The 18068-nt window shown below is 48.9% G+C and overlaps 1 protein-coding gene across 2 annotated transcripts in view; it reads right to left on the reverse strand.

Annotated features, from left to right (window-relative positions):
* NKAIN4 (sodium/potassium transporting ATPase interacting 4) overlaps nt 1-14215 on the reverse strand; it is a 52057-nt gene extending 37842 nt beyond the window's left edge. Inside the window, exon 1 of one of the 2 annotated variants that reach the window (XM_055722720.1) lies at nt 13852-14215. In XM_055722720.1, coding sequence (XP_055578695.1) covers nt 13852-13905 — 54 coding nt within the window. In that variant the 5' untranslated portion in view covers nt 13906-14215. The remainder of the gene's footprint in view (nt 1-13851) is intronic. The other variant, XM_055722719.1, reaches the window with a different exon arrangement.
* Between the last annotated feature and the right edge of the window lie 3853 nt (nt 14216-18068).

The raw sequence follows: 18068 nt of genomic DNA on the forward strand, positions 1-18068 counted from the left end.
GTGGTCCAGCTTCTGGTTCCGGTAAAATGCCTTTGACAGGAGGGGGTTTAAATTGGAACAGGCAGGGAAATTACTGTTTTGTTACAAATAGGGACTGTCAGAGGCTTTTGGGGTGTTGCAGGAATTTTCCAATAACCACAATCCCCCCAAACAACTTCTCCTCTACAAAGTGGCTAGGAAATTAATCAATCACTATTGACTTTCATCTTCTGGTTGCTTCATGGGAAGAAAATCAGTCATACTTAAATAATTGATCAATTACCTTAGTAATTACAGGTAACAAACCTAGCTTCCCTTGCCTCCCTCAAGACACGTAAAGTAGAGATATCTCAGTTTTCCAGCCATTTCAGGAAGCAAAGCCAATTTTGTGTGACCCAAGATGACTTCTGAGCTGTCACCCACATCTCAGGAGCCCCCAGCACCCTCGGCACGGCCCCAGCAGCGCGGTCCCTGCTGCTCTCTGAGGCAAGCAAGGCTGCCTGTCTCTTGGCTTTCTTCCTCAGCTCTAACCTCTGCATGAGCATCACAGGCTAGGAAGCTGGGAGCCAGCTCTATTTTTCTTAAGTCAATAGAAGCAAGAAGACAGAGACACATGAAGTGCTCAAACAGATTAATCAAGTCAATACCTAAGGATGTAGGCGTTTTGCCTAAGGACTGGCGAAAAGTTTAGACGCACATTTGAGGCTGAAGATCAGCCTCCTGTGGGTTGATGAAGTAGCCTGGGACATGCACTGGGCTCTGGGTAGTCATTAAAGGCTAAGAGCACATCTCTGCTACAAATGAGGCTGAGTGTTGGAAAGAAGTGCCTTGGGGTGGAGAGTCTCAGGCTCAAAGTGTGAGTGAGCCATGGTGGAAGTCACTAAGCCCATCTTTTTCTCATGCTCACCATCCCCTACACCACTGTAGGGGTGTTTTCCTCCTATACTTGAGAGGAGCTGAATGAAGCAAAAGATTCTCATCGGGGATTTATTAGCAATACAGTATCATGCTAAAAGAAAAGCTCAGGTTTAACAAGTTCTCTCGCTTGTATTAATGGCATTGACCGTATCACTTTTTGTGCAGATCCCCCTTTGTTTTTGCTCTTTAGTCCAAGTGGATGATGAAATGAGACCCGTGACGTTCACTTTGATGGAGGCAAGCTGCTGGCTTTCCAACAGTGTAAATAAGGATCCAGTGCCTTTTAAAACCCATTATTTTTAAAGGAAAGCCCTTTTGAGTGAGGGCTAGAATGGGGCTATTTTCCACATGACCAAGCGTCAAAAGGAAAGCGGCAGCCCAGTCCATGCTCTTATCAGCCTCCCTGAGTCACATACTGGATAGATTTGTCACAAGGTGAAATAAGAGCAAGTCCTCAATTTATTATCATTTTCTACTTGTCCTTCTTAGTGCAGTTCCTGCCAGGATGAGTTTGCTGTGGGAAAGTGGAATGAAACCAGGGCTTTCAGTTTGCTCCTAAATGGGACTGGGGGGAAGCTTTCAGGGGGGAGGGAAAAATCTTCCTCATTATAAAGGGAAAATGTGCAATGCAGAGTTTTCATCGGATGCTGCCCAGCCTCCCAATTAGGATGGCTCAGACAAACAGTGGCGTTATTATATGTAACTGTTTATCCAGCGTCACTCAGCCATTAGTTATTTTTTGAGCATAATTTATCTCTTCTGTTGTGCTACCCAATTTGTTTGCATTTTCAGTCCAGTCGAGTGTCTCTCTTTTATTGTATACATCTTTTGGCCTCCCACCAACTGACCTGCCAAGTAAGTTTCCAGGAGTGTCGCACAATGGCCAGGCCCCTCCTGTGCTTCATTTTTCACATGACGTTCACATCCCCTTCATTTCTGCGCTGCCCCTGCCCCTCCCCTGCTGACTTGCAGCTCCTCAATGGCTCATGGTTTATTCAACAGCAAAGCTGAATTTCTCTTTTCCTTCTCTTTTTCCCCTTCCCCTCCTTTTAAAATAGAGGCTGGTCAATAGATGCCACTTTGGCAGCTCTGGAGAACAGAGTTCCATCGCAGCAAACCTTTAGCGGTCGTGTCTCTGTGGTGCAGGAGTTTGATGACCTTGCAGGGTCTGGACCCCGAACCGTGGTGCAGCAGCTCAGATGTGTGGCACTCCTGAAAGCTGGTGTCTCCTCCGGCCATGAAAGGGGACAAAGACTTGCCCTCTATTAACTTGTGTCACCAAAGCTTCATCCACACATGGCCCTGCCTCCCTGCCACTATTGCTCCCCTTGGAGAAGCGGGATGATTCCTTATGCCTGGAATGACAGCATCTCTGGCTTGTTCCTACTCCAAACTTTCTGCCCAGTTTTTTCAAGTCTTTTGATCTCCCTGCTTGCAGGTCTGCCTGCAAGGATTAGCTAAAATAGAAAAGTGTTAATCCACATTATGGAAATTCAAATCCTTGCCACTACATTAAGTAATTTCAAGGAAGTTTAATTTGGCGAGACTGAGGTGAACTCCAGAACAGGGACAACAACATCTGTGCCTCTCCTCTCCCACTAGCTCAGCAACACTGCAGTGGTAGGAAGCAGCATTTTCCTCCTTATTGTAGCAGGCTCCAAACTAACACTGTTTCTGATGGAGCCCAGCAAAATCCTGCGGAGCTCTCAGCCCTGGCTTACAGCTGAACAGGGGGTATGCTGCTGCATTCCCATTGGGTCTGCCAGGACGGGGTTTCCAGGATTTCTGCAGGAAAATCTGTAGTCACTCACCACCAAACACTGGAGCTCCATTTGAAATGTCCTTTGTTTGCAAGTTAGCGTCCAAACCTGGGAGTGAGGAACTTTTTATGGCCATGGGAGCCACCATGAGGAAAAAACTTGGCAGCCACGAAACCTGGGTTACATCTCATGCAAGGAAAACATCCTTTGGCTAAATGATCTGCAAAGGACTTTACTGCCCCTCCACCTCCTGTCACTATTAGCTGCTTCAGAAATTCATCGTACTTTAAATGATTCACTCAAGTATCTATTCAGTCCCAGTTCATAGATTGCAGAGCCTTTATTACACAGCCATGTATTTAGCACTGGAATAGTTCTCAGCAGTTGTAACAGCCCTGTCATCTAAGGACTAAAACAAAGAGCCATTATTCATCAGAAGGGAGACACAGTCTTTATTGTCTGAAGCCATGGCAGAGTTTTTATATCACCCTATCTATTCTTCCAGGCTGTCACACAACTCAGTTTTAAGCTGTTTCAGTGGCAGCCCTGGAAGCCTGAACGCTTCTCACAGCTAACTTCCCAGCTAACGTTGGTTTGAACTGACAGCGGGACCGATCCTGAGCACATGGAATATGGCCAGTGACTTAGGAGAGGGAAAGTTAACCCTTCCAGAAAAGCTTGAGGTAGATGTTAGTCTCTGCTAGGTCAGGAGTGAAAGCCATGCAGGGTTATTTAAAGATATGAGGAATCATGGCTATGAGGAGCAATGGATGAACGTGCATTTTGGGCACTGATCATATCCAGAAGACCTGGGTTTGGGCTTCATCTCATGCTAAGAGCGTTGTGTAGACTGCAGGACCCAAGAACACACCGAGTTGTGCATCCGAGCTATCCCCACGTCACACTGGTGTGGCTCCTGCAGCCCTCCTGTCCAGTGTGATGGTTTGCTTGGTGCCCCATCCAGAGCTGGAGGAACCACTTTGGAACTAGACACCTGGGGGTTAGTCCCTTGAGATGTACTCGGCATGAACCACCCTCCACCCTGCCTAGCACCTACCTGACCTCCTCTGCAGCTCTGGGAAAAGCAGGTCGGATTTGGGGCCAGAAGAGCTCTTCTGACAAGCCCTTCTGTGGTGCAAATGAGCCCATTAAATGCAAACGAAGCAGCACCATTCACCGAAGCAACTACCATCGTCGTTTCCTCAGGCTTCTGAGAGCATTTGAGAGTCTGCCTGTGTCAGCACGACGGCATGATAAAGAGCATGCCGAACAGATACCTCCGAGAAGGTGTCGTGCAGGGGCTCTCACCAGCTGTTTGCACAGCAAGGCAGACCCATCCTTCCCTTGAACATCTCCTCTCAGAATAATGAGATAGGAAACTTGAAGACCCAGAATCCTAAAAAGTGGCAGACATTTGAAAAAAGAATTGCCCTTTCGCAGCTTTGTAATTTGTTTTCAGGCTGGTAATCACATCTCCAAACCCCCATGCTCACTTTTCTCCACATGCTTAGAAAGCAAAGGGCACATAACAGACTGCAAACTCCCATCACACTTCTCCCAACACCCGCTCTCCTCCCTGCTGAACAGCCAGCAATCTCCCAGGCTAATTAGCCAAACTGTATTCTGCGCATATTTAGCATTTCTGAGTAATTAGGATAATCAGATTTCTCCCCTAATTCTGTACATATACAATATAAGCAGGTGTATTGCCTTTCCCACAATGATATCACAAAAAGTGTGTTGTCTGCCGGAGCTGGGGATGCCAGCCGCCTGTCAGAGCCCATTCTCATCTCACACACGGAAATCTGCTGCTAACGGATTACGAGTAGCCATGGGAAATTAGGAACTGGGTTTGATTTGGCTAAGTAGCCAGTAGCTCAGGTATTCATGCAAGCTATGTAAATGCACAGTCCTCAAACCTGGCGAGAGGTCTGGATGTTCTCTTCCCTGTCCTCCAGGGAAGAGCTATAGGAGAAGCTCTTCTGCACAGGAGGTGTTTGGCCCAGAACCTCAAAGGTGTTTTGGGTTCTGGGGAGGTGCAATCATCTGCCTGTGTCAGGACTCAGGTCTTGTCATTCTCCACAAGGTTAATCAGCCTACGGGCCCGGATGTTACCTCTGTGAACCTGTTGGCTGGTAAACACATACTTGTGGTTTCTGCTGCTTTCAAGGTCTCTAAAGGAAGGCCAAAGCCATCAGGCCAAGTCGGTTCTTCCTTATCCTGCTGAGGCGGGTCTTTGGTTCAGGAGGAGTTTTCCCTCCAGGATTCACTCAATAATTCAGCCTCAGCAAAGGAGAAAAAGTTTTAAATGTCCACGACTACATCCTGGGCCTTGGAGCACTTGGATGTGGTGCTTCCACCGAAGCGGGACTCTTTCCCTCTTAGGGTCCAGCATCTCTGAGAGGAAAGGATGCTCCCAAGCCCCACGGCACGGAGTTAGGCACTCCTGAGTATCTGGACCCTGGCAGTCATGTTAAGCAAAGACCCTGCCACATACCCTCCACAAAAACTGTCTATCTGCTGAGCTTCATGTAGGGAAAAAGATTGGCTGTAGACCTTAGAGTACAACCCAAGATACTCCCAACATGAAGAAGCCATTCCTAATGTGCAAGGCAATGCTCTTATTGCAGTACTGTAGAATAATGTCCAAATCTCCTAAATATGAACAACTCTGAGTAAGGCCAGGACTTAGATTCCTCCTGATGTGCAGGTAGGTTAACCGTCCTGGTACTGAGACTGAGCTCTGGTTACTACAGGGGTAACTTCAGGGTAGAGCTGAAGACAGACAGTGACAAACTGTTAATTGTGGTGAGGCTGTTTATCTGTGATGGATGAACACCATACAGAGCACTCCATGCAAGGTTACACTCAATATTTTATAAGTTCTGTGTGGATAATAAAATGTTCCATCCCCTTCTTTTGTGTCCTCTATCTCACCTTCACTGTTCAGATGAAACGGTGCTTACAGATGAACTATCTCCAGAGAACAGCACTTGGAAAATATATTTCAGCACCCGACGCTTTAATGGGTCCAGGGCTGTTGTCAGGGTCACCGCAGACACAGGACAGGTCCCTGTTCCCCAGAGAGGGATCACAGGAGGCATCTTCTCAGGCTTTGTATATCCACGGCAACTGTGTATTCATCTGAGCACCAGGATTCTTTTTTTATTAGGTATACTTAGCTCCTGGGGAGAAGTGTAACCCAACTGTCCCCGGCAATATTAAATTCTTCTTTCGTATCTGTGACCAGGTGACTGATTGCCCCAGTGCTCACTAACGAAGGAGGGACTCTGCCCTGTATCATTCTAACCTACCTTCCTCAGGTCAGCAATGTCCCAGGTCACTCAGGGATGGCACAGTGACAGGGAAAGAGACTGGGAGAACCGTGCTGAGGAAACAGACCCTCTCGCAGGCAATGCCCTCCTAGACCTGGGAGGCTGAGCTCGTGGGCAGCTCTGCGCCGTGTGGGAGGGAGCAAGCTGGGATGAGGAGCCCTGGCTCACCCTGCTCCGGGCATCCCATCTCCAGCAATCTCATCAGTGCGATCCTCAGCTGCGTTCTTGTCTCCTCGGAGGGCACTGCAACGGGGAGCAAGTCTGCCTGGTGAGGGGCTGCCCCATGGTGCAGAAAGCAAGGGCACGACGGCTGGGTCCCACAGCCAGGCTCAGACCCCTGCCCCACTGCTGTGCAGCGAGGCTGCTGCTGCTGCCCTAACGGGGTGGCAACTTCTGCTCCCACACTTCCGAAAATCAGGGCCTGGGCGGGCATCTGTCTGCTTGCTCCGTTGGCACAGAAAAAATAGGATGAAGGTCCTGGTTTTCTAGTGTTTTGCGCATTGGATGAAAAAAATGGAGGCGAGGGTGGGAAGAGGGAAGAAACAGATATTTTGCTGGCCTGAGAGCGCCTGGAGAGCAGGTTGGAAGCTGTTTGCAGGGCTGGCCAGTCACTGAAAGGTGGCAAAGGAAGCTGGCACAGCAACTGCTGACGTCTGCCTTCTCCAAGCAGGTGACGAAGACAAGCTGTTGCCTTGATTCCCACAGTATATTTTCATTAAGCCATGGCAGATGGCAGCGGAGGTCACCGCTTCCACACCATCATCCTCCCAGCCGAAAGGTGTCAGGGAAATCTGACATCTCAATTACTAAACCTAGATTCACCCAAACAACATAGAGGATGAAGGGGGAAGGGGAGGGCAGAAAGGCTGCTCTCCTAATTTCCACGAATCCTCACCTTTGAGAGAAAATCTGGGACGTGCGTTTCCCTGATAAACAACATATTTGTCTAATGTCCTGACAGAAAAGCAGCTGTGCTGAGAACAAGCCACAGACACCAGGAAAATGGCAATTAAGTCCTTGTGGAAATGAGACCCAAAAGCATCCCTTGGAAAAGACAGTGGATGTTAATGAGCTACAGCAAAGTCAAGGAGGAGCTATTGATCTCGCCCCAGCAGAGGACGGCTGCTCGCTCCTCTCTGCTCTGTGAAGCCTCAGGACCCACAGCAGAACACAACTGCTGCTCTTCACTTCACAAGGACTCTCAGGCGTGGGCCCCAGGCTCGGCTCATCCAGAGAGGAGCCAGAGCAACGGCACCACTGACTTTTGTGTGTTCAACCTGAAACACAAACCCGACATGCTGGTGAGAAGCAGCGCTTTTGCTGAAACCCCAACTCCGAGATCTCTGCCAGACACTTCAATCATTTCCATTTTTCTCATCCCTGCTATTACTACCCACTTTCCTATTATTACTTTACTGCTACTGGTTCCCTACTTTTTACTATTAATCCTCACTTTTGTAATCCCTACTGTTATCCCTGGCAAGAAGATGATGAAATAAGATTCTGACCCTCATCAAAGCTCAACAAACAAGTGAAGCAGAAGTCATTTATACTTATTCTGAAATCTCATGAACATTAAGGTAATATTATGACTCTGGAACGGTTACAACATATCTTACATTGGCAGTTCTGCAGGGCGTTTATTTACTGAGTTTCCTTCTACAACAAAAATACCAAACCCACTGGCCTGTAAGCAGATGAGTCAACCCAGCGAGGCACTGCCCTGCCTGTGCTTTCTCCTTGAGGACCTCTCCCCATAAACCCCAACATGAGCTGGGTTTGAGGAGACACGATGACTTCAGAGATATTTGGAAGATGAGAACTCCCAGAGTGCACAACTCCAAAGAAAAAAAAAAACACACCACCAAACCAACTTCTTTTTAGCAAGACTATTCAACTTTTTTACAGAAGCTTGAAAACACTTCTGAAAAGTTAAAAATAATTGGGTTTGGCACAATACCACCCTCCCCCCGTCCCCCATCATTTTCACCAAACATTACTAAATGCCAGAGTATTTACATTTTTTTGCCCAGAAATGTCCTTTTTTTCCCCTCTTCATGTTCTGGAGATGGGGAATGGGAGGAGAATGTGCTACGTTTGAGACAAAAGTTTCCACTTTGTTGAAAACTCTTTTTCTACCAAACTTAAACAGAGATCCAACCTACGCGGTCAGGTGTGCTCATCACATCTACTGCAGCCCAGGAGGAGCGGAGGACAAAGGGAGCTTCACAAGCATCAGGACTTTGAATCAAAAATTATCTCTTTTTTTTTAATAAGAAAGAAAGGTTCAGTTCTGCCGACCTCAGACCCAATGTTTTGTTAATGGGAACAGGGAATGCTACAGCTGGGGCACTTACTGCTCGCGAGGTCATATGCATTTTCTTAAGTGCTCGAAAAGCAATGGGCTATTCCAGGGCTTTCCTGGAGGAAAAGCGATCACAATCTGGCCTTTGTTATCCAGTTTGTTCTCCAAGAGTTCCTACTTGAGGGCCCCTGGAGCAGATTCTTGGAAGAGCTCCATCTTGCACCCCAGCCAAAACGATCCTAGTTTCCGTATATTATTAGCACACAATGGAGCAACGTCAGCTCCCTTAACCCCACACCGGCTGGGGGGAGAGGTTCCCCATCAGGAACCTCTTCTTCCATGGCCCTGGTGCTCAGAGAGAGGAAAAGAGGGAAGACAAAGGAGCAGAGAGTGGCCAGAAGAAATCAGAGTGGTCAGGCAAAAATACTGCGTCAGCTGAAATAAAACCCCGGTTCTCCAAGAAGAGTTGACTTCAATATCACCCTGCCCTCAGCTACTTTTTTGGCTTGGCTCTTGCCTGATTTTATTCCTGGTCGGAATGGGTTTGGTTAGAGGACACAAAGAAACGTGGTTCCTATGAGTCATTTGCAATCTCCGCCACAGCGATGGGAAACGCGGCTGTGGGCTGCCGGGCAAGGCGCAGTCTGCAACGGGCACGTCTGACACATACCCCAAGCTCCTCTTCCCTTGTGCTGCTCTTGGGCTTAGACCACTGTGCTAGAGCAGTACTGACTCCAGCTGATCAGGGGAAAAAAAAAAAAATCTCATGCAAAAATTCAAGTTTTTGTAAGAAAACCTCTACAACTCCAAAATTAAAAATGTTTGCCAGCACAGCAAACATTTGCCAGCACATTTTTGATTTTTCTCCAAAATATTCTGGCCAAAACTCGGGAGAAAAACTCAGAATTGTCTATGGAAAGCAGATACTTCTCATGAAAATATTCATTTAGTCAAATCCCCAGGTTTCTACTGAAAGTCAGCTTCAGTGGAAAATGCTGACGAGCTCTATTATTGGCACAGCTTTAATTTTCCTTTGTCTGGAACAGACATGAAGACAGCATCTGTCAAACGTAGTCTTTAGACTTATGTTATTATTTAGCCTGGAGTATTGTTCAAGGACTTCAGGAAAGGTTCAAGCCATGGTGGTGCTAGGTGCTGTGCATATACACGAAAGATAGTCTCTTCCCTCAAGGGATTATAATTTAAGCACAAACCATGGAGAAAATAAAAAGCTAGGGAGAGCACAAGGTAATTTTGGAGGGGTCCTAAGCAGCGTGATGAGCAAAGGGACACTGCACTTTCCCTTGCACCTGCTCTTGCCTCGAACGCTTTGTGCTGAGCCGTACCACAGCTGTGCGAGCTCAAAGCTCCCTCAGGAGATGCATCAAACTGCCCCGGCTCCGGAGGCAGCTGCAGAGGAGGGGGGAGACGCGTCCTGCTCTCCCCACCCTGCCTCCAGTTCAGAATGTGTCTGGGATGGAGAGGAGAAAGCCAAGCAAGTTGTCTCTAGAGCCCCCAGACGCCACAATCCTGCTTGCTCCTTCCCTTGGCTGGGAAGATGCTCTACCACCCTCCCTCCTGCAGCCCACGTGTGCCGATCCGATTGAGTCCATCTATTTTAACTCATGCTTTTCTTTGCCCAGATCCTGCCTTGCAGTGCAGTCCCACCTGCCTGTCTGCCACACTCCCCTTCTGCCCTCCCCCCTTGCATCCTCTCCATCGTTTTACGCCTTGATCAAACTGACACAGCTGCTTTAGCTGCAAGAGAGTAGCTAGAGAATGATCTGTGCTGGTTTCAAATATTTTCCAGAACTGGTCACCCCCTTCTGTAAGAGATTAAAAAGGCATCGCTGAGAAGGGAGTAAGGGAGAAAGAAAGCATGAGAAAATAAATAAATAAAGGTATATAGTTACTTTTGGTTAGTCTCAATATGCAGTCTTGTCCCAGGGCGCCTTGTTCTGTGCTCATTTGAAGTATTAGTCACTTTTTCCATTAGAAGCTCTTATTCTAGGGGGATTTATAATGTATCTGTAAAATTGTCTCCAGGCTTTGCTTGGCATCTGAGCTCTCAATCCACGGACAGAATGTAAATAAACTACAGTTCTTTGATTTATTGGGACAGGGCACCGGGAGGGAGGGAATTTTTCCATGCTCGGTGGAAATAAATTCACATAGTGCCTTCCGTACACAATCACTTACGGCTCCAGAAAATACACCGTTTGGGTGCAAACTCACGCTGGCAGAGATGGAAGAAGCAAATCAATGATGTTTTAGTAACTCCGTGCCTGAGAGCCAGCCCTTATTTGTGGTTTCTCACCATGACCCACCCAGCTCGCAGTCCTGCTGGGCACGACAGTCTCTGTCATACCACTCAGGTTCAGAAATCCTGCCCTTGACAAGCCTTTTTCAACCCTAATTTCTACAAGGGACATTTCTCAGCCCTCTGCAGAGGCTTTCTTACACAGTCCTGATTTTTTTGTGGGGAGGCCTATGACTCATTTAAGTTTTGCTCGTGTTTCTTAATATGCAGATGCCCAAAGGCTGGGAGGGATGAGCAAGGGCTAGCAACCTGCTGCAGGTAACACCAGCACCTCAACAGCAGAGGTGTTCAGGCAAAGCAAGAACTGGGAGGTGGCAACATCCTTGGGATGCACAAACTCAGGGCTACAAACACCCCATCACCTTGCTGACGATCCTTCCCTCTGCCGTGGCTGAGGATAAGATCATCTGCAGGGTAGCCCTGACCTGGGCCAACTTTCACCCAAACTTCAGCTGAAGATGGGGGTGGATTGGGAAGAAGGGAAGGATTAGGGACAGCAATACGCCCTGGGATTGAGAGGGAGAGCCAGAACCTTCTTGCAGCCTCCCTGCAGCACCAATCGGCAAAGCAAGAGCTTGAGGTGGACGTTTCAAGGAAACAATAACCTAAAATTGGAACATGGCAAATTATTTATTCAAACTACAGCCTTCCCTCCCCCCTTGATTAGCAAACCGCTGGGGAGTCAGCCCTGATTTTCTTCAGACAGATGCGTACGGCTCTCCTCCCCTATCTGCGCCACGAGCGCTCGGTCCGTGGGGGGCTGAGGATCTAGTTGGTATTCGCATTGTGTAGCCGTTTCTTGAATTCACACGTTGTTCTGCTCTCTGACTGGATCACAAACTCTTTCTTTGGGAGCATACACTGCAGTGATGAATATGTTCCCTTTCTGCCTTTTTCTTTCCTAGGGAAACATTTAGGCTGCAGTGTGCAAACACTTCCCCACACGCTCACTCAACTACTTGCACCTAATAGTAAAACAACCTCTATGAAGCATCGCAACTAAAATTCCTAATTTGATTTTGGGGCTATGTGTGTGGTGTTTGTGTTTTTATTCATCATTTATAAAACGCCCCAGTGAAGCCTGGAGGAACAGAGATGAGAACATGTAAAGAAACATAGGGGTGTACTGCAAAACTGGGGTGGGAAACCCCAGCACCGAAACCCTCTCCCCATTTAAGTCAGAAGTAAAACCTCCCCAGACCAGGAGGAGAGGAGCCAGGATTTCACCCCTGGGACTTTGGTAGTGGGAGAGACAGAGTTTGACAACACACAGGGAAGACTGCGAAGGGTTCCAAGTATCAGATGAAGCCAATCAGAGACATGAGAGGAACAAAGGAAGTTCATGTCATTATAATTTATTGATGATCTTGGCCTGATTCTTCAGTGTTTTGTCTTAACAGAACCCACCCTGAGCAGCAGTAAGTCCCACAGGTCACTTGGCCCTACTGATGTGGAAGCGATGTGACGACTCACAGACAAAGTTTGCTTTAAAAAAATCTGAAAGCACCAGGCTGGATCTCACCCTCACCCAAGCACTTGCTGGGAACCAGCCAGGATCTCCTGACCTCACCCTCATCAGAGCACAGCTCCAGGAATTCCCTCACCATAGCTCACATTTTTCCAGCTCTACCAATTCACCCAGCAAGTGCCATGGGAAATCGCTATGGCCAAGGCATCCAAACTTGCTTAAGAATGAGCCGAACTGATTCTTTTCTTCAAGGAGGAGGGTCTTAAGGAAAATAAAATGCTGGGGGTTCTTTGTCCCTGTATCTTGGATACAAGAAAACTCCCACGCTTGTCAGAAATAAGAACAGCACCAGCAGCTCATGGCTTTTTCTCTTTCTTTTTTTTCCCCAGTGTGTGCGAGTGTGTGCTTTAAAGCAGGATGACATAGTGGGTTTAAGAGACAGTGAGTGCTGAGATGCCAGTTTCTAATGTAATACAGGGTACAGCTTCTTTCTTCTGTGATCACGGGTGAAAAATCAAAAGAAATAATCCAGGAGACTAAATACACTCCCCAGTCATTCAACTCGCTCATAAATATGCCTAGCAAGATGCTTTGTGCAAGAAAACCCCACCACTTCTGCTCTGTATTTTGTTTAACTAGGAGGCAAACCTTCCATCTGCATCTTCCGACGGTGCTAGTCAGAGTTAGCAGGGTGGCACTCCCTCCCTCTTCCCCTCCAATTTTAGGCAGATGGTTTACATTTAAAAAACTAGCAGGTTCCCATTTTTTCCCTCCCACCTCCAGCAAAGTGCCCGCTCACCGTCCCTTGGCAGAAAATACTCTGCTGTCACAGTGAGCAACTCCAAAACAAAGAGTTTTTAACCAGACTCACCCCCTGGCACAAGCTCACTATTCACCAGAACTTAGCAGGAAGCCTGCCCTTTCCTGCGTGCTGCTCCTGCTCCAAAATCAAGCAAATTTGGAAGGGGTAAATGAAATTAAATACATCGATGCTGTCATTTCCTTTTTAAGGCTGGAGGAGCCCTGGAGCCCATTTAATGACAAGAAGGGGACCCTTCAGATCCAGGCTGGATGCACGGACACTCGGGGAACAACCAGACCTTTGTTTATCACGCACGCAGATGTCATGAGGACGAGGACCCCGTGCCCACCAGGGACCACGCTCTCTGCACACGGGGAAGTTTATTCCTAATTAACTATACGTATATTTATAAGCACATTCTATCTAAGCGCTTCATCCCGAGGTGGTTTGATTTAATTCCTTCCCAGCCGGTGTGGCCCCCTCCCGTGCAGGCGGGCAGTGTGGGATATGGGGGAGCCCGTCCTGGCCGCTGGGTGCGGGAGAGGCTGAGGGCACCGGTGGGTGCCAGCACCTATGGAGCTGGGGTCGGGTCGGGATGGGTTGCAGCATCGCCACCGAGCCTGCCTGGACTCCTTTCACGGAGAAGTAAGGATTATTTTTTCTTTAGTTGTATTTTATAAGCACAAACTTACGAATTGAGAACTTTTTTTTTCCTCTTTTTTTCTTCCCCCCAAGCGCGTCACCGAGTTTCAGGCACCATCGAATCCCCCCGCGCAGCTAAGCCCCGGCGGAGGCTGCCTGACATCCCCCCCCGCGCTCCGGGACGAAGTTGCGGAGGGGGGGGCGCCCTCCCCGGCCCGGGGCAGCGGGCGCCCAGCGGGGGGTGCTTTTGTTCCCGGTGCCCGTCCCGGCGAGCCGAACCCCCGCTCCCCGCCGACCCCGCTCCCGGAGCGCCTCCACTTACCAGCTGCAAAGTGCAGAGGAAGATGAGGGTGCAGCGCCCGGTGCAGCATCCCATGGTCCCCGAGCGGCCGCGGCCGGGGCAGCCCCGCCGCCCCGGGGCTCTCGGCGCCCGGCCCGCAGCGCGGCGGCCGGCAGGGAGCTGGGGCGGCGGCGGCTGCCGGAGCCCCTCCGGGAGCGGCGCAGGAGGCAAGTGGGGGCCACGGCTTAAAAGGGCAACGCTCCGGCGGCGGCTGCCGGCCCGGCTGCTGGGAGGGCTGGCAGGGCTGGCGGGGCGGGGGCAGACCGCCGGGATGCGCCCCCAGCCCCCGCAGGCGGGGTGGGATGCTCCGGCCCCCGGGCTGAGCCCTCCCCCGGGAGGCTGAGCCAGGCAGCGCGGCGGGGCAGCGCCTCTCCCCGCGGCGAGCGCTGCCGGGTGTCTTGCGCGGCTGGGACAGGCTTTTCTGTCCCCGGGCGGTGCTGGCTGTGCCCGGGGGTGCCGGACGGGCAGGGGTGTCTGTCGGACACACAGCCTGGAGTGCACCCCAGGCGGCGGGGAGCAGGGGCTCCTCTCCCCCTTCCGCACATGCCTGTCACCTTCCTCCCCGTGCAGGTGCTGGCATGCTCGCTCTAAAAATCAAAGCTTAGAATAAACCCAAAATACAGCGGTTCTTCCCATAAAAATTGTCAGAGCACGTGCACGTGGCAGACAAACTCAGAAAGGGGGATAAGACAAGGAATTCTTTAAGCACACACATTTGTGGGTATTTTAAAGTATATACCCAGGCTTGTGAATGAATCACAGCTGACTAGCGGCAGAGGGATGTAGGAGAGCATCTCTCTTCCAAGAAAGGCTTCTACCTGAGCACCATCTGTGAGCCACTCACCACACCCTGCATCTGTAGAAGAGCAATTGTGGATAGTAGAGCAAATCCACGAGCACACAACCACCTCCTTTACATGCCTGAGTCCTTCCCATTCCCTCTCTCCAGAAGGAGAACCCAGGTCCTGAAGCGGTGGGGTCACATCAGCCTCCCTGCCGCATACATTTCTGCTCGGCCTGGGGAGCGGGTCACGCATCGCGCACTGTGATCCGGACAGACTTGCTGCTAAGCTCAACACAACAGGATAAGAAGCTTTGGGAGAGACTCATCTGATGACGATGTTGACTGTTTGCAATCTCCAGTCACTCCAATGCCTGCACCACAGTTTGCTCTGTTACTCTCGGGCTGCTCGTTCGTACTCTGAAGCAAGTTAGGGTTTTGCTTCTGCCTCCAAAGCAGGGTGCGACCTCGTACCGTGGGTGACAAGATCCACTTTTCTGTTAAATAAGCCACACTCCTTCTTACAGTGGTGTGAGAAGGAGATGGTAGCTGAAATGATAAAACCACTAGCATTTTTCTCAAAGCAAGCATTGCCTGACTATACCCCAAGGAAGCAGGATTAGTCCTAAAGTGCTATGAATGTTAAAACCCTTACATTAACATTATTGTTATTCAAATCAGCCACAGGGAGAAACAGAACAAACAAACAAGCAAACTCTGAATAACTGAAATGAGGAGACAGATTCTGAATTAGTAACAAATCCTACTGGTTTTAAATGGTCAAGTACATTGATTATCTGACTTGTGCACTGTGCACAACCAGGGCATCAATTAATGCAGTCACATACTATGAAACACATTTTATTACAGGTGAAAGGCATACACCCAGAGAAGAAACTGATTTATTTCACCCAGAAAACTGTGGACTGAAGAAGCTTTGGCAGTATTTTATTCCCAGGAAGGTAGGCTTTGGATGGTGGAGGCAAGAGGCACGCAGACCAGTTCACTCTTAAATAACCGCAGATGAAACGTTCCTTACAAACTGCACAGGGAGGCCTCACTCTGCACTGTTGGGTCAGGCAGCCTGACACCAGAATTACAAGTGGAGCTCAAGTCTGCGGGAAGCAGGCTGGGGTTAGGCTGCTTTGTGTTCCGTGCTCTGGCAGCTGCTGGGAACAGTGGGGGAAAGGTGGGGTTGCAGCCGTGCGGGCTGGTACCTGGCCTTTGTGCCATTTCTTCAGGTTCCTTGTATCTCTTGTATTGCCTCCTGCTTCTAAAAATCTCCAGTTAGCGTAGCTATTCTCCAACTCAGTTGTACTACAAAGAAGACGTCGTGTGAAACAGCAAAAGGTACTGCTGCTGAAATACTAAGTTTGACATAAACAGGAATTTTTCCACCTGCACTTTTATCTTGAGTAGAAAGGAACCATGTGTTGGCTGGGACTCCACCTGCCTCTGAAAGAAAACATACTGACCCTCCTTAGCTTATTAAGAAGAGTGAAACCACAGGGATAACGTAACCTGTATTTCAAAGGGAGACTTAAAACTCTCAGAGCCTGATGTTATAATCTTCATTCATATGATTTCTTATCTGCGTTGGTATAGCAGGTGGCCTGGACACAGAGGGGACCTGCCTTCAAGCATCCAAGTCCCTCACTGGGTTTAGCGGGGCTTCTCACGTGTTAAAAGTTGGATACTTGCTTCAGTGCTGTGGTCTCCAGCCTCTTTTGATTATGGACACCAGTGGAAGTGCACTGAGTTTGAATCTCAACAGGTTTGGGTTTTGGGTTACTCTTTGCAGGCCAGTTGAAGTGTCTCCTACAGACCTCCAGAAAATCCTTTATTTGTGTGAAAATGAAATATTAATTTAGTTGAATTTGGACCCAAGTGAATAAAACACAGAGAACTTAGATCCTACGTTTATTCAGTTAGCAGGTGGATGAACAAGGCACCACGGGGTGAGGCAGCCCAGAGGCTGTCAAAACACAGCGCCATTGCTGATGTGTGGCGTACCACCAGTGATTCCCCAAGTGCCACTATACAGTGGCACTTGCCTTGGCACAGCCACAGCAGCCACCAGCATCTCCTAAAAATTGTGCAAAGTCCTGACCATGTGAATCCCTGCAAGAGTGCTTGCAGGACCACACACCCATCCCGAGAGTTTAACTCGTAAAACCAACTACAATCTTAAAAATTAGCAAAAAAGAAAAGAACTGCTCGGTATCCTGAATTTTTTACTTCCTGGAGTATAACCTCATCCTCAGCTTTTGAACAGGCAAAATGTTGCTTCAAGAGTCCCGTCTGGATGTCAAGAAGGATTTCTCTTGATTAAGGGTTTCGGATGGGGTCCAAGGGATTCTCAGCAGGGATATTGATCTCTGATGTGTGCACACAGATCAAGGCAATTGCAGGCAGCTCCATCCCCCCCTCTACCAGAGAGCAATCAGGAGAAGACCAAGAAAAGAGAACTGGTCAAGCAGTCATTACTGCAGTCCTCTCGAAATGCTGTGCCACAGGTATGTTTAAACGATCCTAGTTGTTTCCTTTTTCCTCCTTTAATTCCTGGGGATGCCCCTCCACTTTAAGATCCTGACACACATGCTGGTCACATCCTGACTTCATGGAGGGAAGGAAATCCAGTTGGGAATCATCCTCAGGTTCATGTGATGCTCCGGAGACTGAATGTCCCTGTTCTCAGCCAGTGCTTCAATCAGGAACCTCTTCCCACCCCAGTGTGTTGTGCTGAGGGGGCTGCATGGATCCAGCTGCAGTGCTAGGGGAGAGCAACCTGAGACAATGGGACCTTGTTATTTTTGTACCGGGCTGATTACATCCAAATTACTTCAAGAAGTGACAGATTTACTTCAGAAGAAATAAAGAAATAAAGTTAGCAAGCTTGAAACAAAGCAGCAGTAGCTTACCAGAGCTTGTTATCTCTCATATCTGCAGCCTCCTCACTCTGACAGATCAAGATGAGCAATAGAGGCTAAAAGTATTAGCTGGGGACACGTTTCTTCACAGCCCAAACCCTGTAATTGTCACAGCCGCTGAAAGCTATGGATGGTCTTACATCCCACGATACATGTGGGGTGCATTAGTCTGCTCAGTTCATTTACATTCACTTCCTCTCCTTCTTAATAACCTCATCTGGCTCACAGTGCCTTTACAGACATCTGATCAAACGCAGTGGTGTCAGAGTACTCCAACCTCACCAACGCCACCTCCAAAAGGCAAAATGTGCCTATGCCAGTGCTTTATGGCCTCAGGAGCTACTCAGCCAGCCCGCTCCCCTCCTTCAGGGCAGGCAGCAGCCTTCCCAAGGTGGCATGGCACACCATATTTCTCTATCACAAATGAGAAGCAAAACCTGCTGCCAGTTGTCTGACCGATGGCAGCTTTCCACTGCGCCAGCAGTATT

Source organism: Falco cherrug, chromosome 10 (genome assembly GCF_023634085.1).
Source record: "Falco cherrug isolate bFalChe1 chromosome 10, bFalChe1.pri, whole genome shotgun sequence".
NCBI lineage: Eukaryota > Metazoa > Chordata > Aves > Falconiformes > Falconidae > Falco > Falco cherrug.